General features: G+C 42.1%; 1 protein-coding gene across 1 annotated transcript in view; it reads right to left on the bottom strand.

The window, feature by feature from the left end:
• The window catches only part of mon2 (MON2 homolog, regulator of endosome-to-Golgi trafficking), a 40,210-nt gene extending 19,337 nt beyond the window's left edge, over positions 1 to 20,873 (bottom strand). The window contains exons 1-14 of the mRNA XM_083972941.1: positions 20,388 to 20,873; positions 12,775 to 12,838; positions 11,590 to 11,717; positions 8,533 to 8,664; positions 6,959 to 7,088; positions 6,422 to 6,519; positions 5,925 to 6,050; positions 5,520 to 5,714; positions 4,969 to 5,093; positions 4,168 to 4,307; positions 2,915 to 3,068; positions 834 to 1,024; positions 382 to 463; positions 97 to 278 (exon numbers count right to left, since the gene is read on the bottom strand). Of these exons, the coding sequence (XP_083829067.1) occupies positions 97 to 278; positions 382 to 463; positions 834 to 1,024; positions 2,915 to 3,068; positions 4,168 to 4,307; positions 4,969 to 5,093; positions 5,520 to 5,714; positions 5,925 to 6,050; positions 6,422 to 6,519; positions 6,959 to 7,088; positions 8,533 to 8,664; positions 11,590 to 11,717; positions 12,775 to 12,838; positions 20,388 to 20,495 (1,855 nt within the window). The 5' untranslated portion in view covers positions 20,496 to 20,873. The remainder of the gene's footprint in view (positions 1 to 96; positions 279 to 381; positions 464 to 833; positions 1,025 to 2,914; positions 3,069 to 4,167; positions 4,308 to 4,968; positions 5,094 to 5,519; positions 5,715 to 5,924; positions 6,051 to 6,421; positions 6,520 to 6,958; positions 7,089 to 8,532; positions 8,665 to 11,589; positions 11,718 to 12,774; positions 12,839 to 20,387) is intronic.
• Between the last annotated feature and the right edge of the window lie 2,009 nt (positions 20,874 to 22,882).

Below are 22,882 nucleotides of genomic sequence, written 5' to 3'. Positions count from 1 at the left end.
TACTCCCTAAGGCTATAGGGATTATGGCAATGGGCCAATTTGCTAAAATGTTGAACTATCCCTTTAAAGATGCTGCTTGTAGTTGCCAAGCTGTACCTTTGCTGGAGAGGTTGGCGGCGTTGCTGCTGAGTACAGTCAGAGCGTAGTGCGGAGGCAGAGAGGCCTTGCAGATGGCTGTGATGAAGGCGTCTCGGGGCGTCACAAGGCCCAGACGACCGCACAGTGAGGCCATGGTCAGCTCGGCCTTCAGGATATTCTCAGTCGCCGTCTCATCGGTGCTGAAGGGACAAGATGAAAAGAGGAGGAAAAAGTGCACATTTACTTTAGTGATGATGTCTACTACTGAGCAGCAGTTTGTTGGAAGGCAGAAAACAGGTTTACCTTGCATCCAGCAGCAGAGACAGAGCAGCCAGTAGACCACACCAACAGGCACTGACCATCTCCTCCCACACCAGATGGGCTCCTGTCGCACAAACACAAACTGTTATTCATTTTATTCAGGAATTATTTCACTTAGATGGTATCACAGGAATAAAGGAGTCTCCTTCAACATCTCATTTGAAAAAAGGGTTAGATTACACATTGTTAAGTCAACAGGCATTATCAAGGCCACAAGAGGGGGCTACAACCCAGAATCTTATCAGGTTTAGCTACACTGCAATAAAGCACACACGTATTGTATAATCTCTCTGTGAGAGGTTGCTTTTGAGAACATCATCTCCAGATGATTCACAAATTGTATTTATTTAGCACACGTCAGTGTTTATGCTTCACATTCACTACCACTAGTACACTACCTTGCCTATCTACCGCTTCACACTGTCCAATCTTACCGGGTTGTGGCTGCCACTGCTGGTCGGGGTGAGTCTCCCTGAATTCAGCAGCTGCCTCCTCCTCCACAGCCAGTTCTCTCTCTATCATGGTGGTGATGCCTCTGACCAGGTCCAGCAGGGCACTGAAGGCCACAGACATGGCGTAGCCCTCTGGGATGGACGGGGGCTCCACTTTGTCCAGCATCTCTAGACTATTGGAGGACAAAGAGAGACAGAGCAAAATGAGGTGGTGGTGAGGGGAAGTGGGTGTGCCATGTGCTGGAATGAATTTAGTTGTATTTGTTTAATCAAAATGAGAACATATTATTGTGTCAGTTGTCTTAGCATCCTGATTTAGGACTGAACTCGCCATAAATATTCAATAATTTCTGTCAGTCGTGCTGAGATCCGAAACATGTCCATTACAGCTTTGCAATATCTCACTCTTCCTCCCAGAAGAAATGCTGGTGCTTTCAGCACCTTAAAAATATTTCCTAAGTGTGACCATTTGTCTCTCTAGGTGACAGAAAAAATGATGCATGGCTTTATATCCAGCAGGCTTGACTAGTTTAATATTTCTGTCATCGCCAGAAAAATGGTTCACACTACTCACAGAATGTTGAAATTTATGGAAAATATAAAAAGTTCATGCTACGGTGATATTATATCACAAAAGAAGGGCTTCAAGTAGAAGTATGGAAGGGTCATTTCTTCATCTCCAAAAATGTATTGAAACAAAAGCTAACAACGGTGGTGGGTATACCATAATAAAGAAAGTGTGAACAGCAGGATGAAGAAACTGTTTCAAAAATTGAACCAGAACATTTAGTGTCAATTGATGGAACAGAGACTTGTTGTTTTGATGTTTGTGGTTAACCACCTTGTTGGAGAACAGCATGTTATGTTATAAGGACTGAAACATTCAACAGTTGGACATGTGCATTCAAAAGTTTAGAAAAGGTCAAATTAAGTTCACCTGTAAAGGTTTTAGTGCATTTTCGATGCACTCTGAAATTTCATCCGAGAGCCGAATATCCCTAAGTAGTGTATAGTGTATCTAGTATCAGCTAGATCTGATTCAGAGCTGGTACAGCTGCTTAGGTCCTTTAGCATGACTGTTAGTTGACTAACTAAACCCTTTTACAATCCAAGCCATTCAGGATAACAGTATCCTGGTATGTTTTACCAGCTTTAAGAACCTATTTTATCGTATCTCATTGTCAGCTTTCTTATGATGAATCTTTTTTGATTTATTACTCGTTTGTGAGGCAGTTTGAACTGTGCTAACCCCTCTCAAACATCCCATCCAAACAAAGTTTGATTGATTGACTACATTATAGACCACAGTTTTGGCAAATTTTGGTTTATCTTTTGCAAAAAAAGCAACTGTTGTTCTTTCTGATCTCACAAGCATTGAATATGTGCAGGCTGCAGCTAATTCTCTTCATACTGCAGCTGCTTCATGCAGCCTCCAAAACTAACCGGCAATAGTTTTAATTACAGCCAACAGATTCCATCGCTGTCAGAGAAGACCATTTAGACAACACCTCAGCTTGTTACACCACTGCCTCAGGCTTCTCTGTGTTTCAGATCTTCACCTCTGAATTATATAAGCACTAATTACAAAAGCATTTTCATTCCTTGAGAAGGATTTAACACTTGATCTCTGTCTTATTATGATCTGCACTTAGAAGATCAGCCCAACCCGGGCCTGTGTGCAGTCTCTCTGAGCCCACCCCTTCCCGTCCCATTAACTGTATTTATGACCCAGAGCCTGTAAACCCAACAGTTTTTTTTTAATAAACTGGCCATTATAAGTAAAGCTTTAAAGTTAAATTCTGAATTGTCTAAATGACAGAAATCAGTTTAGATGAGAGTTTAATTAGTGCAATAGGAGGACACATACTCTCCACAATGTGTTGCAATTTATACACCGTGACTTTGTTGTAACCTTAGAATGAACTGATCGCAGTTGGTTGATTAGCATAGCTTCTACTCCCAAATCCCCACACCAGCGTCCATCTGACCTGGAGCAGGGTCAGGTTACAGGTTGATATTACTTTACATATACACATGGAATAAAATGTGGCAACAGGACTTACTATGTGGCTTTGGCACTGCCCTGGACACTGACAGTCATGAGGGGGATCCAGGTACCACGGTATTCAAATGCAGCCTGGGTGGTCAGACTGCCACTGATCCCTCCTGTCCCGGGGCCGCCCTGTGCTGTGCCTTGGGCCCCTGAACCTGAGCCGCCTGGACATAAAGTTAGAGAGGTATATGGAGGGAAATAAAAAGGCAAATGACATAAGTCAGGAATCTGGAATCGAGCACAAGATGATAAAATACGTACAAACCATAAAACACGCTTTGCAACCAAATATTCACTACATCCCCATGACTGTTTGTTGCAGTAAATGACATCTGTTAATTTCATCTTCAGTAGCTTCATTTTGAATCAAAATTTGCATTAACTGTTGTATTTTTTAACACACCCCAATTCATTTCTTATCTAAGTCAGATTTTCTGGCTCATCTGAACACATTTCCTTGAGATCTGCAGAGCAAACAAACAAGAAATGTGAAAACTGGACTCTGTACCCCCACATATGATTTGTGGTGAGGAGAAATGGCTGTAGTAAAACAGTGAAATACTTTCAAGATAATATTTAATGTGTTTAATCTTTAAAATGCACCATGCTGTGTATTCTTTGTACATATAATTTAGTTATGTTATTTTTTGCACTTCATTTTTGCAATGGCTGCTGTTATGATTAATGTGCTCTGCTTTGTTTGTTCTGGAGTTATTGCTTCTTTTGGGTATAGATCGTGTCAAGACAACAAAAATAATTATAGCTGCTGTTCAGCGATGGGTCGGGTCTGGGCTATTTTTGGCAAATTTAGGAAAATTCTGAGCAACCAACGGGAGAATAGGTAGACAAGACAGTTGACATTATAATGTTCGTTTGCACCAGTTGAGGCTCAAACCCACAACTTCTGGAACCAAAGACCATCATCTATCACGCTGAGCTAATTGGCAAGTGGCAATTCAACAGTGGCTTGGCTTCACAACTTGAGTAAGCCATTCACTGTCATGCAGGCAGATTTGAAACCACTGTAAAAAAAAAAAAAAAAAAAAAAACCCTAGGAGGGGGGGCACATGTCCTTGGAGTTGAGTAAATCTGGCATGGGGTCGGACATTTCTGTAAAGTTTGGTGAGTTTTCGCCCATGGGAAGTATGATTTCCTTGGAAGAAGAAGTAGAAAGAAGAATTCCTAGGAATACAGTAGCGTCCTGGCAGCTCAGCTGCCCGGACACTAATGAATATATTTAAAAAGAGAGACGTGTGAACTAACCAGCAGGGGCACTGACGGCAGCAGCGTTGCCCGCATTGGGGACGATGAAGAGGGACTGGATGAAGGACCCCAGGGCGTTGACAATGTCTCTGAACACCTTCGTGGAGTGCTGCTTCATGTCATATGACTGGCAGAAGGAACTGAAAAAGAAAGAAAATGACACAGAACATTGTGAAGACATGTCAGAGACTGGCCACATGGGGGCTGGAACAGGTGAGAACTGGACTGTGAACAACACAATTAAAAAAAAAATTGAGCTTATATATAAAAGAAATGTGATGTTACAAAAGACAACATGAACTGGAAACCAAATAAACGAACAAAGAAGCTCACAGACAACATAATTCTCCCACTGTTGTCAGATCTTGTTTAACTTCCATCAAGCTGACCTGGACCGTCAGGCATCAGGCTCAGCTGCAGCTTTTAAGCCTTTGCTGTACAAGCTAGCTGTTAATCCAGCAGTTTATCTATAATGTGTTTCTCTTGGCTTCTCCTTGAACCATGCAGGTGGCATTGAACGGTTTTACAGCCTGTTGACAGCACAATAGAAGATACTGATAACATAAAGGTTGCTTGTGTTATTTGGATGATAGTGCAGAGAGTGTGGGTTTGTTTTCTTGCATAGCCACTGCAACATTTAGCTGTTATGACCAGATAGATTATACCATTATACCATTTGGCTGCTGAGTGAGAAGTTTCAGTGTTTTAGAATATAAGTTTATTTTTTTTATCAGATTTTTGGGACTCATTAACTAAACTGTGTTTGGTTACCGAGTGTTTCTGGACATTAACGCTCCTTACCGTAACAAATGTGGCTGCACACAAAGCCTATGCACTGATTCTACAGCCACTGCTCTCAACCACTGTGGTTTCTCTCCATCCAGGAACTTCACCAGCAGAGACAAGAAGATCTCACACTCGGTCACCTGCAAGACAGACACACATGTATCAGACCAGGACAGAATCATCACCCACTTAAAAAAGTGACTGTCCTGTAACTGTAAGACTGCCTCTGGCTAAATCCCTGCCTTTCTTCAGACTGTGATGAAGCTGTTCAGTGACTCAACACGCTTCTCACTGGACGTAGGCAAAAAGACAAATTTCCATCTTGAGGATTGATAGAATCCGAGCAAATACAAACAGCTGCAACGCTGAATTACTCAAACGCAGCTAAGCTCATGGAAGCACCTGGAGCAGAACTAAGACAATAGTACGCCGACGCTAATCCAATGCTAATCAGACCAAATCAATTAGGGGTATCAGTCTGAGCTGAAGAAAATCCCTCACTCATAAAACATCCATCAGGAAACGGCTCTGACCAGTCGACCATCACTGGCAGATCAGTTCCTCACCAGTAAGCTGTAGAAGTGTTTGATGAGGACTGACACCACGCGCAGCAGCCTCATGCAGATGGGGAAGTAGGGTTTCTCCACAGGTGCTGGCGAGGCGGAGCTGCTGCTGCCCTGACGGAACTTGATGTTGGGGGAGAAGAGCTTGATGACGAGTGGACACACCCGCTCCTTCAGCAGGAAACTGAACTCCTGGTGCTGGGTGGGGGAAGAGGAAGAAGGACAACAGTTGAGTTACAAAGAAACAACTTGTTTCACTGCAAAAATCCCTGGTAAATAAAATTTAAAAAATCTGATGATGGATGACTGCTCTTAGTTCCTTCGGTTAAGTTGTGCTTTAGTGCTTTCTGTGTATATGATCCATCTAATAGCAGTCCGTACATTATAATTGTTTAAGAATTCATTCACCTGTAGGAATACTCCAGGAAAATCATTAAGGACCGACTCCAGCAGCTCCAGGCCAAACGTCCGCGTCATCTCTGTCATCCCCACCAGCCAGTAGGGGGCATCAGCGTTCACCAGCTGGCACAAGTCCTGCAGGGAGTCACAAAGCAGCATTCGAAACAATGGAGCGTTATATCCCACATTGATCACAGTGGTTGAAACAGTGAAGTCACTGAGTTCTGCTGTGGGAGGAGGAGAAGAGCCCAGTACAACTGAGGGATGAAAAGAAACCACTTTTGATTTAACGGCAAAGATGAAAGAAATGATCAACTTGTTTCAACTATCTCAGGAGTAGGCCAGTGGTGCAGTCATTTCCAGCTGTGGGGACTATTCTCATCTCTTGTCTCCAGTCCTCAAATGATGACATCATGAGCCACGTCTCAAAGCCAGCTTGGCCTTGAGGGTTTCACCCTAGGCCAATGTGAAGTGTGTGGAAGCCTGTCGCCCCCTGGTGGACTTACCTGGAACAGCATGTATGCGTCTTTTGCACTGGGCCTCAGGGTGCTAACGGAACGCCTGTTGGTGTTTCCCTGGACAGGAGGAGGCTGCTCCACGATGCCTGGGTTGGAGATAATGACTTTTAGGCATTTAAACAAGTCACTGATAGAGCAACAATAGAATAAGTAAGTGAAGAGGAAGAGTATTAAGTCAAAAAGGACATTCCTTTCATATATTCATGTACAGAGGGAAATAACTGCTGCTTTAAAGAAACAGTTTCCTTGCATGCTGATTGACTTTGGGCTTTCAAAAAAAACCACGGATTGTCATTACATTTTAGATTCTCTCAGAAAAGACCTTAGCAGTAAGAACTTAAGCCGCTGTGGCTTTTAACTTCCCCACTGAAGCCTTACGTGTCAGTGTAGATTAACTCAGGATTTTTAAAGTCCCATGAATCTTAAATGCGTGAAAAATTAGATGAAATTGAACTGAATAGTTTGCATCTTATCAATGACAAACGGAACTTTAAGGACTGTGAGACAGAAGTGACACGCTCTGACCTTTGAAACGCTCATCCTCCGCCACCATCCTCTCAAACACCACGGTGACGACCTGTCTGACGGTGGCGGCTGCCGTGTTGTTGGTGATGTTGTCCTTGGTGAAGTGTAGACGGAAACACAGCACAATGGCCTGGGCAGGGGTGAAACATTAAAGTGTTATGCTGCATTATGCAGATACAGGCAGCGGAACAACAACAGTATGAGCAGAGTGGGACAATTTGAACGACCACATAATTCAGTCCGGTGCACGCTCTGGGGCAAGGATGCCACAAATCTGTACTGCTGGGTGTAATAAAACATTATCGCCACAACTTAATAATAGATGGAGGATGACTCACAAAGAAAAAGTTTTCTGTCCACATGTGCAATATGTAGGTGGAGATAAATAAATAAACACTAGGGGCCTGATTTACTGTGGGTTTGCTTGTGTAAAAAATTCGATATCACCTACAAATAAATGAACAAGCTCCTTTTAATATAGGTGAGGATTGTGCAAAATAACATGTGCTGTACATTTAGTACAGCACGTAGTACTTTGCCATGCAATGCGGGGTATTTCCACCCTAATGTGAATATAGTGTGAAAAGAAAATGTAAATGACCTAATTTAGCAAATGGCATATATAGCATATGCTAAACATACTGTAGACATATAACATTTCCACTCTACTGTAGCTCAACAATATGCTTGTTCCACTAATACCTAAACTCCATTCAAATTTTATTTTACTTGTGGCCATTCTGCTTTCCGTCCAAACTGTCCATGGTGGAAACGACTACAACATTACAATATGCCTTGCATGTTATGTCAAGCAAAGTTTTGCGAGTGTTTAAGCTGTGTTTTACATAATGTGGAAATGTGATGATTGTGAAGCTTGTTGCGCAACACAAATTTCAGTGCAAATGGACAATAAAGGTTTATCTTATCTCAAAATCCTTATTTCGATTATTGCTGTTTGCACCTGTTGTCAATTACACAATTACGCTTAAAGGTCAGGGTTGGAGATTCTGGAAAAACGGTTCTAGCAGGACGCATTTTGAAAATACACAAGTCAAAAGTCCCAGCCCCGTTCCTCAGACTGCTCTCTGAGGCCTTCGCCTTTCCGTGGATGTAGGTGAAGACACCCAACGCGCATTGCCAGAGCTTCATTCCCACCCATCAAACTGGAGTGTGGCTTTTCTGCAGATGTAGGCGAAGACTCTGATCGTGCACGCGGGAGGAGGGAGAGAGAGATGGCAGCTTGATTGGGCGTAGGCACTAGACATGAAGGCATCTGATTGGTTTTTCCTTTTCAGAGCGAAAAGCATGGATTGATCAGAGTTTTGTCAGTCCTGCAGCTGCCACAAAGGTCTGATTATGTATCCTTTTTCTGAATACATATGTATTGATTACTCTCAGGATAGAAGGAACATTTCACCCGGTATAACAAAAAGTGTTTCTGAAGATCACCCGCAAACCTTACGCCAAAAAAGAATACACAAAATGTTTCCATGAACATGCAGTTCAGTGCTCTTTATTTGGGATCTTTGTAGATCAGGCCCTGTGTGTCATGCAGGAGTGTGCTGGCTGCGTACCTTGGAAAGTACTTCATCATGTACAACTGTGTTAGTGGTCAGCAGGACCAGGACCGTCTGTAAAAGTTTCAGCTCCTCCAAACCGTTCTCCATCAGCTGCCACAACATGTTGATGATGTTCCCTGCTGCCGCCTGTAACACATACACACAAACACCATTGATTCCAATACACATACACTTATAGTGCAACTCAAGGGGGCGGTAAAAGAGTCACAAGTTTGTAACAGACTAAAACCTGAGGTTGCATAGTCCTAAAATTACAGACACGCACAAAAATACACATAGACACACACTTGGGGGAGCAGCTGGTGCTGCCTGCTGAGGGGTCACAACACCGTTGAGTTCAATAACACCCACATCTAGCTGCCAGTTAATGTTATGTCACTTGATGCTGACTGTATGTGACACTGCACGTCCTTTCTTGGGTCAAGCTGTCCAAAATATAACGACTCATCACGAATGCCCTCAGGGCTAGAGTCACAGGAGGGCTCCCGATTCAAACAGATATATATATTAATTAAAACACTCCAAGACTGGGACTAATCATTATTTTCATTACAGATGAGCCTGCCAGGAAGTCGAACATGAATAAACCAATCAGTGAGTCAATCAAACCCAAAATATCATAAATTTTAAAAGATGAAAAACAAAGAAACTCTTCATATGAAGACGCTGGAAGAATTGCTTGGTAGTTCTGGTGGTTGAATGTTTTAAACAAGTGATTATTATTATAATTTCTATCTTTGCTATTCATTCCAAGTGTGGCTGCTCCAAAATATTTCACCCTGTAGATGTTGTTTAGGACCACCATTGTCTAGATTTCATTGCTGAGGCTGATGCCCAGATTTGGAAATGTTGACACTCCTGTTCCTGGCATTTTCAGCAGATGCCCTCACAGTTGTGCCATCAGCAATTCACTGTCTGGTCTGTTTTTTTGTTTGTTTGTTTTTTTTCCACAACATCTTCTTTCAAGGCATTTGAACAGAGCCCTCTCCTTCCCTGATGAAAAGTGACATTAACCATCGCCAGATTCTCTCCCTGTGACAAAGTTTCTGAAATGCCTCACTCCGGTGACACCTTGAAACTACAGGTAGTCTCACTCCGTCTTGTGAGGCCTTCAGGTCGCTTTGAAAGCCCGCAGCTGAGAGCAGCTGATGAGATAAAGTGCTGCTGGCAGGAGAAGGAGAGAGGATTTACAATGTTCAATGGATCAGAAAATGTGTGTTGTAGAATATGTGAAGTGTGTGTCCTTGATGTCCTAGATTTGCTGGATGTTTGTTGGGAGCACCAGAGAGATAACAACCACTCAAGAGACGAGTACAAAGAACTCTGGCAGAGGATATTAAAGAAGACTAAAAAAAAAAAGCTATTTCAAAGACCAAGAAGACTTCCCCAAAACTTCTGACTCACTCACAAAACCTGTCTCACACACTTCATCGTAGTGTGTATCCTCCAAGTATGAAGGTGTGAGGATGCTGGGCTTTGATGTTTCTAATTGATTTCCAGGTTTTGGACAAAGCAAGCAACCTGAATATGTCACATTGTGATGAGCTGTTTTCTTTCAGTTTATTGATTAGTTACAAAAACAAATAATAGATACATTCATCATAATTACTATCATCCCAAATGTGAATAATGAGTCTAAAAAGAGCAGAAAATGGTTAAAGAGATCAAAATTACACCAAGTAGTTTTTCATGTCACACTTGTCTTGTGAGCGGATTTACTCTGGGAGTGTTGAGCAGTTAGTCGCCACCAGCAACAGACGCTTTGAAACCTGCGTTAGGCTAATTAAATGAACGCCTGACGTGAAAATGCAGAAAGCGTGGGATGACTCAATAAGCTTTTAATAGAAGTTTTTTTTTTCTTTTCACGGTGTTATTAAAAAGGTAGCAGGACTGCAGCTACGGGGTACCGGCTTTCAAACAAGCTCTGATCTCAGGTCTGACTCCTGCTGGGTTCTTTAAATGGTTCGAAAGCTCTTCACACTTCACATGAGCTCATATTAAACTTCATTTATGTTAAACAAGGGTATCAATCTCATTTCCTGAGATTGATACCCTGCTACGCCTTCTCCCTATGGGCTGTTTAACTGCTATTGCACACATTGATCATGTGAAACCACAGGTGCATCCCAGTCATAGTATTTCTGGGCCAAACTCTGCAGACGGCTCATAGAAAATGTGAAATTACTACAGATGTGGGATACAGCTGTAGCCACCAAATGAGTAGTGGAAGAGGAAAGGAGAGATTCACGCTCTCAGATGTGGCCACCAGTGCCAGGAGTAGTAAACTCAATTTTAACTATTCTAATATTAACCTTTCCTGATTGGATATTGATGAGTTGCATTGATCCCTCTATTGATCTGAATGAATTACCCTTAGAGTAACAGAGAGGGATGTGCTTTGGCTGATGTGTGACCTTATATTTGCATAGCTTAAGTGTTAGGGTTAGTGTTACATTCAGGTCTCTCAGCTGAATGTAACGGGTTAGACTATGATATTATTGCTCAGGTTTTACCAACACATTTCATTTATGTAAGTTTACTTTAGTATTTATACCATTAAAGGGATAGTTCAACATTTTGGCAAACTGGCCCATTGCCATAATCCCTATAGTCATAGCAGTAGGTTCGTTACCTTTAATTGTCGTTGCAAACTATTTTTAGAATGGCGGAGCAGAGCCGTGAGCTGCTCAGAGCTACGCTACGGAGGCTAATGTTAAAATGTAGAGCAAAAACCTCCTAAAAGGCCAAACAATCCTTCACATGTTCTTTGTTCTCTAGCATACTTTTATTTATTTATTTATTGTCTTTATCTTTGCGCAAGACAGCTGTATCATTTTAGTGCCTGCTGTCGGAAATGATGTCATCAGCATGATACAAGTCATGCAGTTTGTATGAACTGTTTTTCTTATGATCTGATTCTCCACCACAAACTCATAGATCTCAACACAGTCTTATTAAATTATGCTTACTGTATACGCTGATCTCTAATTTTTTTGCATGCACATACTGTATCTCAACATTTCAAACACCAGGCGCACTCGTTGTCCTCACCTCAGACACCACCTCGTGGGACATGAGTCTTTGGATGGCAGCCAGACACAGCTGGGTGATCTTTGGCTCTTTGGTGCCACAGCCCATCAGGAAGGGCTGCACGACCTCTGAGCTGTTCTCCTTCAGAGCTGCAGGGAAAGGACACAGATAAGGCTCAATGTCAGTTTTTCTTCTTTTTCTTTTTTTTTTATATATCTGCATAAATACATTTTGGGAATCAAAGTACATGTCAAGCTCATTTTGGGATGTAAGGGGAAGCACAGATAAAATGAATGCATATGAAATGGGTTGTACAGAACCCAAAATGTCATTTTTAGGATCAGATGAAGTTTTAGAACTTTTCTTTTTAGCTTTTTTTAACGGTTTAAAAGCAGAATTACAATTAAACACAGAGGACTTACCTGACCTAACTAAGATGAAATGGTCAGAACTGCCTAATAAAATAAGAACAAGGAACTGTATCCAATTACCTTCAAGTTGAAAATGTGTGGCAGGTTTGTACTGGGTTTAAATGTTATCATTTTAAACAGTTACTTACAATAACGTGTAAAATGAAAGTGTGATCTTAGTGCATTTGTTCTCTCTAATCAGAACATAGTGAACCAGCACATTACATCCCACTATCTGTTTCATTGTCACATGGATTTAGTTTCTCTGTGATTTTACACCTGCACAACGACTTTCACTGATCTTTTTGTATCATGTCACTGCACTGTTGTTACAATAACAAATCTACTCCAACAAAACTGTACAGACTGCAGCGACAGGGAGGCAGCTGGACAGCCAGCAGTGGAACTCAGAAAATGTCGACTATGTGTCAACTCTGCAAATGTCACAAAAAAGAGCCAAGACAGTGTTGGCACAGTTTGCTATTCAAGTGATGAGGTGCTGGTCCCATTTGAAATTGCAGGGTGGTGAATTCAATCTAATTCATCAAGACAATTTACATCCAAATAGAGGGATAAGCATTTATGTGTATTCATATGTAGGTCTCCTTTATTTTATTGTACATTTATATGAGAGTAATATAAGAAATGTTAAAAATATTTTAAAAAGTGTGTATAAGAGAGCAAAGTAGCACACCCAAATAAATATACTCAATATGTGAGTGAAGTGCACCTGAAAAAGTGGCGACCAGATGTCTCAGTTGTGGTTTATCAACACCCTTCTCACTTTCTCACTTACCTGCCAGGATGTCTGTGTTCCTGGCTGCAATGGTCTTAATCTTCACAATGCCAGACTCTGCGGCCTGGCGGGGGGGGGGGAAAAGAGAGAAGACATTCAGGTAAAAACTCGATATAATGTGTATCAAAAGGTTGAGACGGTGCACCCCCGCCGAGCTACTGATAGTGGGCACAACTTCTCGTACAAAAAACAACCACAGGGGAGAAACAGGAAGGACAGAATTGGGGCTGATAAATCTGCAAAGACTTGGGCTTCAACTTGAGAGGAACGTGCTACTAGAATGTGATTTCCCCTGTGAGGTGTCTGGCGGGGGATGAGATGCGAAGAATTAGAAAGTGGGAAGAGGGGATGTCAAAGAAAGAGAAGGGTAGGAGGAGGGGATGACATGGAGACAAGTGAGAGAAACACAGAGACTGAGCATTTAGCAGTCAAAACAGAAGCTGCTCTTATCATCTCTCTGTATACGACATGCAAGCCACTGCAAGCCTGTCAAGATCTTTCCAACCTCAATTCAGCTCACTTTTGTATTATCCCAGATGACAAACTTGGCTTGCAGTACAAAAAGAACAATACTACAGGAAGGGCATAACTGTTCCTGAAAGTGTCTCCTATAACCTCTTCTCCATCCCTCCCAGTCGTTCCTCCCTGTCACTCCTCCTTCTGATCCTGTCTTCTACATTTGGATGATATAATACTATTTCATTTCTCAATAGTCCAGCCAATATATGGTGAAAAAAAGCAGTGACCAATGTCGGAATTCACTTGTTCCCTGCCACAGAAATAGCAGTGTTTCTCTTTTTATTATCTCAGCAGCGCATCTACGATGAAATCTATGTAGAAGGTTAGTAATTAGTCTTCAATATGGCAGTAACTGTACAGTATGGGCCGTGGCGTGTCAGTTTGAATACAAATAATGCTCGGATGTTGCCTAAATTAGTTTGGTACAGACAAACTCATTTAGGCTGGTAAATAGACATTTCAGTTTTTAATATTGTTTTCCACTGATAAATGTCAAAGGCTGTAAAATCATACATAAAAGTCAAGACAAACATTAAGGATAATATCTTTAATTATTCTAAGGTCATTTTAGTCGAAGCTCTTCTGACTCACATGGGTACAGTGTCCTCAAACACACCGCTGCCGGGGGAAACACTGCTTGAACTATTCTGTTTTTTTTTTTTTTCAAATGCACTTATCATTGCGGATAAGATTTCCTTGATAAAATGTAATCCATTTATCATTTTATTCTGGTAAAACAATAAATAGATAAAACATTGCTGCCTCTAATCCCAACAACAGGTATATCACTGGCATCTGGAGGAGCTGCAACATCCTCAGTGAACGGGCCTCTGTTACCTTGATGTATTTTGCATACAGCCGCTGCATGTTCTGACTACATCACAAGCGTACAACGTATGCTAAATATTACCGGCAGAGTCTCAAAACTGTATTCTCAAAGCAGCCATCATCATCGTATTAAATGTCTGCGGTCACAGAGGTCGAGCGTGAACCAAATCATTTCAGATAATAAGCCTTTTTATCTAAACGACCACAAAGTGACCATTTACAGCTCGACATGGTGAAAACACAGCCTCCGCTTCTCTGCATTCTCAAGATGAAAGTCTTCGTAAATGTAAGTGAGTCACATCAACAGACTTCACAAGGAGAAATGCTGCAAATGCTCTTTACATCAGAGTGGCTGAGGTACAGTGTTTGGCCGACAATGTCGCGTCATATGAACAGCCACAAGGTCGAGCCACCGTGTCCAAGTCAACAATTCATAACCTGCTGAATCGTCGGTCACCAAGCAACCGCTTGGTTAGTGGGCTGGGCTGTTAATACAAACTGTGAACTGGCCTATTACCATGTGGCTCCTTATAAAGTTAATCTTCAAAAAACGCTAGGCTCCCTCTTCTCCTTTGTTCCTCACACAGAGCCAGAGTTCATTACAGGGCAGTGAGGGCAACACAGACATCTTTTCAGTCCCAAATAACTACAAATCCTCCCGTGGCTACTTTCAATACTCCCAGAGGCTGAGACAATAATATACTGTGGCTTTTATTAAGGATAACTGTTAAAGCCAAGCGCCAAAACTGCAAAGTCTGGGAGAATCTGGATGAGGTTTTTAAAAAAAATAAACAACTGAAACAATACTTCCAGTTTTAAATCTCAGGAAATACTTCCTCTGGCTTTGTATGGGTCCATTTAGACCTACGACAATAAATCAACTAAATGATTAAAAATAAATGCTCAGCGATTCTTAAAGGGATCGTTCAACATTTTTGTGGCTCTGCTCCGCCGTTCTAAAAATAGCTTGCACCGACAATTAAAGGTAACGAACCTACTCCTAAAACTATAGGGATTATGGCAATGGGCCAATTTGCCAAAATGTTGAACTATCTCTTTAAAGTTCGTCTTCTTCTTCTTCTTATAAGAAAGAGAAGATAAATCACTCTCAGCTCAGAGATCTGCTGTTTTTTTCAGACCACGCAAACCTGTGATGTTCCATCAATGAACATAAACCACAACTTCACCTTTCTGCAAAGACAGTCCGTCAGTCTGGTCAGATGTTAAGTGAGTCACCCAGAGGTTGTGCAGCTTGTCTCTTGAGGTCAGTGAGAAAGATGAGCATGTTTCCTCCAATCACCATGTTATAAAAAAAAAGTGTTTCAAGTCTGACAAGAGCCTTCTTTGTACTCAACAGACCCTGGCTTTGCCAATGTAGCCATGCATGTTTATGTCCAGTGACCACGTAGACAATAAAACTGCACTGACAGAGGAGATGCTGTTAAATGAGGTAGGGAGGAAGAGGTCATTTGACTTGCTGAGACCTCAGAGAAACTGTGAGTCAGTCCAACACAAGGAGAACCCGGAAACCGACAAATGGCTCTAATTAGAAGCAGAGTGTTTGGATTTCCTTTCCTCTCGGCCTGATGTAGAGCCACATGCTCCCTGCTCGACAATCACAACAACTCTCTGCAGGTTCTGTGCACGAAACCTCATCAATCTACACAATAAAACGTCACCATTGTCTGCAGGATGATGGAGTCCAAAAGATGACCACAAACAGTGAAATGTCTCTTTTTGCACAACAACACATTTTCCCCACCACTTCCTTATAGAAAGTGCTGTTTTTGCTTTCTGTTGCAGTACGTAAGTCTAGACCTTACTTCTCTGTGTCAGCACCGTGAAGTCACCTCCATGTGGATGGAAATGCCACTGGCCTGATGATGTCATTGAGAGGGCAGAGCTTGATTGGCTACAGTGCTTTAGAGGAAAATATTGTCATTTTAAACAAAACTGAATGGCAAATTTTGTTTGCATTTAACAGGCACATCACCAACAATGTTTATCTGCTGGGATGTTAACTATTAGCTGAGGCCTCCAGGCTGTTGTTGTTGGAGCAGAATTTTAACAGAGTAATACTTTAACCAAGCTAAATCCTACTCCATCTTTAAAGTCTGTTGGGATGCACTTACAACTACTTGGCATTAAACCTCAAGAGGTTTTAATGACCAACCATTATGTATGCGTAACATCAGGTGCTGAATGTTGGCCAAGCTTCAGCTTCTTCATTCACTTAAGGTCTGATGTCTGATATTTCTTGATCTAGATTCTGACTTTGCACAGTGGATAATGGAGAGTGACATGCACATAGCTCTTTTAGGATAAAAGAGTAAGCTTGAGCATTTAGAGGGATAGTTCAACATTTTTGGCAAATTGAACTATTGCCATAATCCCTATAGTTTTAGGAGCAGGTTCATTACCTATAATTGTCGGTGCAAGCTGTTTTTAGAACGGCGGAGCAGAGCCACGAGCTGCACGGTATTTCCATGTTTCCCTCATCAAACTAAATACACAATCCAACAACTCCAAAACACTGTCGTGGACAAGTTGTGACCTGCACATTCACCACGCTATGAATAATAACGTATAATTATGTAACATTACGACACATGAAGCAAATACTCAGAACTACTTGCGCTTTTGAAATCACTCCACCCAGCAGCTGTGTCTGAAATGTAGTTTTGGTTACACATTCGCCTCTAAAACAACTCTGTCTCGTAACGTTCCGTTATTATCTCATAGTGTGGTGAATGTGCAGGTCACAACTTGTCCACAAGAGCGTTTTGGAGTTGTTGAATTGTGTATTTAATGAGTTTTATGAGGGAAAGCCTGAAATACCATATGCCTCCGTAGCGTAGCTCTGAGCAGCTCATGTCTCTGCTCCGCCAGTCAAAAAACAGCTTGCACCAACAATTAAAGGTAACAAACCTACTAGGACTGTAGGGATTATGGCAATGGGCGAATTTGCCAAAATGTTGAAATATACCTTTAAGTGATGTGCTACCACCCTGTAATGATGTACAGTATGTTAATCACTGGAGCATTTTCCATACTACTGTATAATTTCACAAATGCAAACAGCCCAGTGAAAACACTCAGGAATGACTGTGGAGGGATCAGTACAGAACATAATATAACACTGGACAATAGCAACATTACTGTAAATATCGAGTTTCAACCCCTGTCAGGCTGTATCAGGAGGAGCTCAGTAGTTTCACTTCTTCTCAAGGGCCTTTTTTTTTGTATGTGTGTAGAGATCCTCAAAGCGGAACTGACCCAAGTCTGAGTGCCAGCTCATTTCTTTGCAAAGCAACATTAGTGAGGCTCATCACAGATTGACTTCCCCAGAAACACTGTGAGAACTCAGCAGTTTTATGGAACTGACTTAGCATATTATGGAGAAGACATATTCAGTTGGAGCATCAGCGCAAGAGTCTCACTTCACCAAATCCTCACTGCATGTTGCCTGTTATTTAGCGAACATGACCTGTCTAGAAAATGAGTTATGTTAAGTGAGCCATACAAAGGTTGCCCATAATGCTTTCATTAATCCTGCATGTTTTCCCAAGACGACAAGCAGTCACATTTCACTACAAGACGCATACAGGTTACAGCTCCTGACTTATCTACAGAGACAGAGGAAGCCTGCATGTCTGATGTTTTTTTTCACCTAGGCAAAAGCAATCAGAGCACAACAGACAGTAAAGCCCTGGTGGTTTCACTGAATGCTACTCAATGAAAAACAGATTCTAAGAGTGAAGCTATGATACAAAAAAAAAAAAGAAAGAAAAGAAAAAACATTGAGTCTCTTTTTGGCCCTTCTTAACCCAGAGAAACACTGGCTGTGGTGCAATGTCACTGTGGGAGATGCATGGGAAATGGGGGAGGAACTGGAATGAAGATTGGCTGGGAAATGAGGACAGGGCTTTCTTAATCTTCTTTCACAATAGGGGTACAATGCTTTTGTATTAAGATTTGATAATTTACTATCAAGCATGAATCACTTAAAAATGCCTGAGCAGCTTAACCAGCAAAGGCTGAAAGAAGCAGTCCTCCATAAGATAAATCATATTTTAGGAATGAAATGATGACAACGTTGGTGTGCTGTAAGAGTCACTCAAATCATTTGAAGTCAAACAACGATTTCTGGTACTCGCTGCTTGTTTGTTGCACGAAAACATCCCAGCAAATATAATCATGGCAGGCTAAATTGGAAAATGTTGTTCCAATCAGAGCACCATCAACCAGAGCGTGAGTGAGCTCAGGTAGTGTGTGTGTGGGGGGGAACATCAAAGTGGCTCTGTGCACTCCTGTGGTCCCCGAGGGGAAGAATGCTGGTCAGGACCAGGAAACCTGGGTGATGATAAATCAATATTTGAAGGAGATGCTTCCTAAGGCCCCTCGGCAAAGGCCAGCGAGCAGCCAGACCAGCTGTATGTCGCTGCCACATACACACCTCATTTTGAAGCAGCATTCAAGTCAAGGTATCAAATCTGTCTGCAGTGAGAGAAACATAAAAGACCTGGACTATTTCTCTCTCATTTAAAGGTTGTCTTTATCCAAGGTGAGACCTGAGGGAAAACAGCCTAAGCTGGTGTAGCCTGATATGTATTTCCCCGTTCAGCTGCCTCAGCGCATATTTCCATGGCCACAAAAGCCCCACATACAGTAGAGCATTTCATCTAATGACCTGTGTGACCATTGTTATATAGGCAAGCAGTGAGCCGAGTGCTGACTATACCTGGGAATTACAGGGAATTAAGGTAATGAGGCTGTGGCTGTGATGGTGTCAGTTGAATTAGATTAGTTTGGCAGAAACGACCTACACCCTGTGTGCACTACAGTAACATGAAATGATGAAATAGCATCTGCACAATGAGGAAATGCAGTGCAGTCGAACAACCAACAGAGCAAGAGGAGTATGTGTCTACCCAAAGTCATGTGTCACCAACCTGCCTCAAAACGATAATATCATTGAGCGTTTATAATAAGAATCAAATGAAAAGAAGTGACATTCCAGATGTAAATGCCCTGTGGCCCAGCCCTGAGGACTGGCTGAAAGCAGAGCACATAAACAAGAGGTGTGTCGTCACAGGGGCAAAAGTGGAGTCATAAAAGCTGGGTCGACTGTTGTCTTCTTCGTGTGACTCACAGACAACACACACATACACTGTGAGAGGCCCTGGCATCGCATCACATCCCTGTGCATTACTCTATTCTCTAAGCTAACTGAGCCATGATGTCATTAGAAATGTCACCATCACTGCTGCACAACAGAGACAGTCAGCTACCACAAACACTAAGTCACTTGAAGGAATAAAAAAAAAACACTTGTATGAAATGGCCCTCAGCTGTGTCAATACAAACTCGCTCGTTGTGATATCAGCTTGCAATGTGATACTTGCACGGACCAGTGTAGACCACACAGAGGTCTTTTATGGCAAAGATAAAGAAATAAAGATTGAGCTCAATTTTGTCTTTAAAGAAGAAGAATGCCATACTATTAAGGAATAAGAGGGAAATCACAATATACACAAATCACAATGAGTGTCCTCTGATTAGAGGCATCTGTTTAATCATAACCATAATAGTTCTGGATTTAACTGTGGAGATTCTGAGATATCCATCTCTAATTTCTGCAGCCTCCCCCCATACAGCAAGGCTGAATGGAAATTTGTTGGAGGTGCCCAAAGCCTTAGAGGAAAACAGCAACATGTTAATTAGTGGCTTTGCATAATATGAAGGATTTCGTACCTGTGTCAACAACACACTGAACACGGAACCACTGTCAGTGATGGCTAATAATTAATGTGACATTGAACTACACAAACAAAAGTGTGCAGTTACTCAGATTAGAAAATAAACATTTACTCACTTAGACATCACCACTGATATGAATATGCCTACTTAAATAATCAAGCTAGTAGGCTATGTAAAGAAAAAGCGAGTCAGCCGAGGTTAGCTGGGGTTCCCTCCACTATGGCTGCCAATATTAGGGTAATTAAAAACACCTGTGTGTTATTGAATTTCAACGACTGATAGGTAGACAGGCCCGGCAGAAGCCACAACTTTTAATTTAGCCGTACAGTATGGGGGGACAAGTCAGTGCCCACCTCCCACAGCAGAGCACAGGCCCGGTGGTTAGTGGAGAATCAGGTTCACACAAACTAATACGTGAAATTGACATTATCACGGTCCCGGACAACAGATTCACACATGAGACCGGTGGCTGCAACAGCTCAGTGAAGCTAACTAGCCGGGCTAACCTCTTTGACTGGGGGGAATTTCTTCTTGCACTCCATGGACAGAGACCGCAGGTCCGTCTGCATGTTCTCCAGCAATTTCTTCACCGCCTCGGGACTGCTGGTCGACATTTTTTTTGACGGCGCCTTTCGACAGAAATCTCAAGAAACTTCAAACGATAGAGGAATGCGGGAGCGCGGTCGCCCCCCACCCATCCACAGCGGGGATATAATCCGTCGCTACTTCACTCGCCTCCCTTGGAAAAGAAAATAAAAACGCCGCGGTCCATTGACACAGTATCCCACTTCTCTGCTTCGGGCGCTCGGGCGCAGGAGAGCAGCGATGACACCGGCATACGCTCGCCTTCCTCACAGCGAGAGGACGGCGGATCCACGAACCAGCATCGTTCCCGTCAATGGAAGCTTTTTAAAAACTGCCCACTAATCGAAGATATTTGCCAAATTGAGCAGTCTGCCATCAGCGGCCGTCAGCTCCACTTTTTTTCCCACAATGCTTTGGTGGACAGTGACACGTCACAAGGACTTCCGTAAACAGTGGCTGATTCAGACTAGTGACTGCAGTGACCCCTGCTGGAGGAGCCTCGCACAGACCGATAACTACAGGCCACGTTTGGTTCTATGGTTTATACCTTTACAGTCTATGGTTTATACCAGAGAATACCGTCACTTGTCCACATGCACCGCCCACAGGCAGGGGAAGGAGTTGCAGGCTGCAGTAGCTGCTTAGTAGGCTATTTATGTGTATAAATCATACAAAGGAGGAATTTGTTTTTCTCAATTAATACTCACAAATGTCAATGTGTGATTTTGTTGTACATTATGCTGGACAATCATTTTAGGCAAGTAGTTTAGACATAAGGGTAGTAACTCTTTTCTGCTAGTTTAGACATAAGGGTAGTAGCCTAACTCTTTTCTGCTTATGTAGCCTAATCTACTTTACACAGATAAAAGTACAAAATAATTCAATGATACCTTACACATTTAAAGGGGAAAAGGTAAAATCACGCTGAATGGTGATAGGATGAAACCAAGATGTCTCCAGTCTACCCGGTGTTTATGCACTGGTATTTAAAGCAACACTATGTTGTTTTTCAACCTTAAAATAATGTTTCAAAAACTCATTGAAGTGGTAGAAAAACGGTTAACAGGATGAACCAGTTCGCTGCAGCAGCCTGAGCGGGGTTGCACCGGCTGCAACTGCGCTCTGTAACTTTCATGATCGGGTAGGAACATAGCGATAACTAGGCCTATGCGATGCGGAGGAATAGGTAGCCTACTAAGTGAGTGATTTGAGTTAGTTTCAGATAAACAGGAGGTTAGGGTTTTGGTTAGGGAGGGGCGAGTCCAAGTAATTAGACATTTGATTTAAAAAAGTAACACAATAGTTAGGCTACTTTGGTAATTATTTAGTTAAAGTAGCTAACAACTGACTATAGCCTACTGTAACTCATTACTTTTTAAAAGTAACATCCCCAAGACTGATAATGTTATTTTGTGGTCTCTGTGCCCAATATTGTTAAAGACTGTAATTAACATAATTCATATCTGGATTGTGTATTAAAGACATTTGGCACAGACAAAATTACTTTATGTCACTCACCAGAGTTATATTTAGAGCTAGCTTTGAGCTAGTCCACTCCTGGTTGGTTGTGGTAAAGGGAGGCATGGGGAAGGGGGGAGTGGGTGTAAAATGCTGTGAGCTAACACCAGTTATTTTTCTTTTCCCCTTTTTTTGGCTTGTTCTCTTTTTCCCCATTCATTTGTTAACCAGTCCTCTTTCTCTTCTCCTTCACCTTCTCACTGTCATGTTCTTTTCTGCCTGTTGAGTTTTCTCCTCCTCTTCCTCCTGATTCTTGTTTTGCTCCTCATTTTTCATAATTTTCCTCTTTTCTCCTTCCTAACAGCTGTTCTCCTCTTTTTCATCTCTTTCTCCTCTTTTTCCTCCCTTGGTCTCTTCCTTTTTAAAAATATTTTGACACTTCCTTTTCCTTCTTATCCCTGCTGTCTTCCTCCAACACTTGGCTGATGCAGTCTTCCCCCATGTTTTTCTAGTCCTCTCTCTGAATCAGTTACTGTATAGCTCACCTCCAGTGCCCCACCTGGCCTGCTTCTCCTCCTCTCTCCTCTTGAGCTTTCTTCTCTTTTTGAACGAGCTGGTCCATGATGTCTACAGAGGCCTTTATGCCAGTGTGTTTCCTTTTGATGGACTTTTTCATCTTCTCCTGAAGCTGGCTCAACTGTACACCTCAAGGAGGAGACTCAACAGTTCTCAACTCTACTCAACAAACTGAAATGTTTTGAATCTTTTAATAAAATATGAATTGATAGGGAGAAGTGGGTTGGCCAACACACAGTGCTGGTTTCTATGTGTTGTCATCTTAGCTCAGTGAAGAGCCTGGACTGGACAGATGTGTAGTCATATTTAACAGCTGACACTTGACTCAAAACTGTTGAGAAGTTTTTGACACAGTTTTCAAGTTAATGAAGTTGAAATGATC

The sequence above is a fragment of the Trachurus trachurus genome (assembly GCF_905171665.1).
Source record: "Trachurus trachurus genome assembly, chromosome: 6".
NCBI lineage: Eukaryota > Metazoa > Chordata > Actinopteri > Carangiformes > Carangidae > Trachurus > Trachurus trachurus.
The sequence above is the reverse complement of the archived record's forward strand: the minus strand, read 5'-3'. Positions and strand labels throughout refer to the sequence as shown.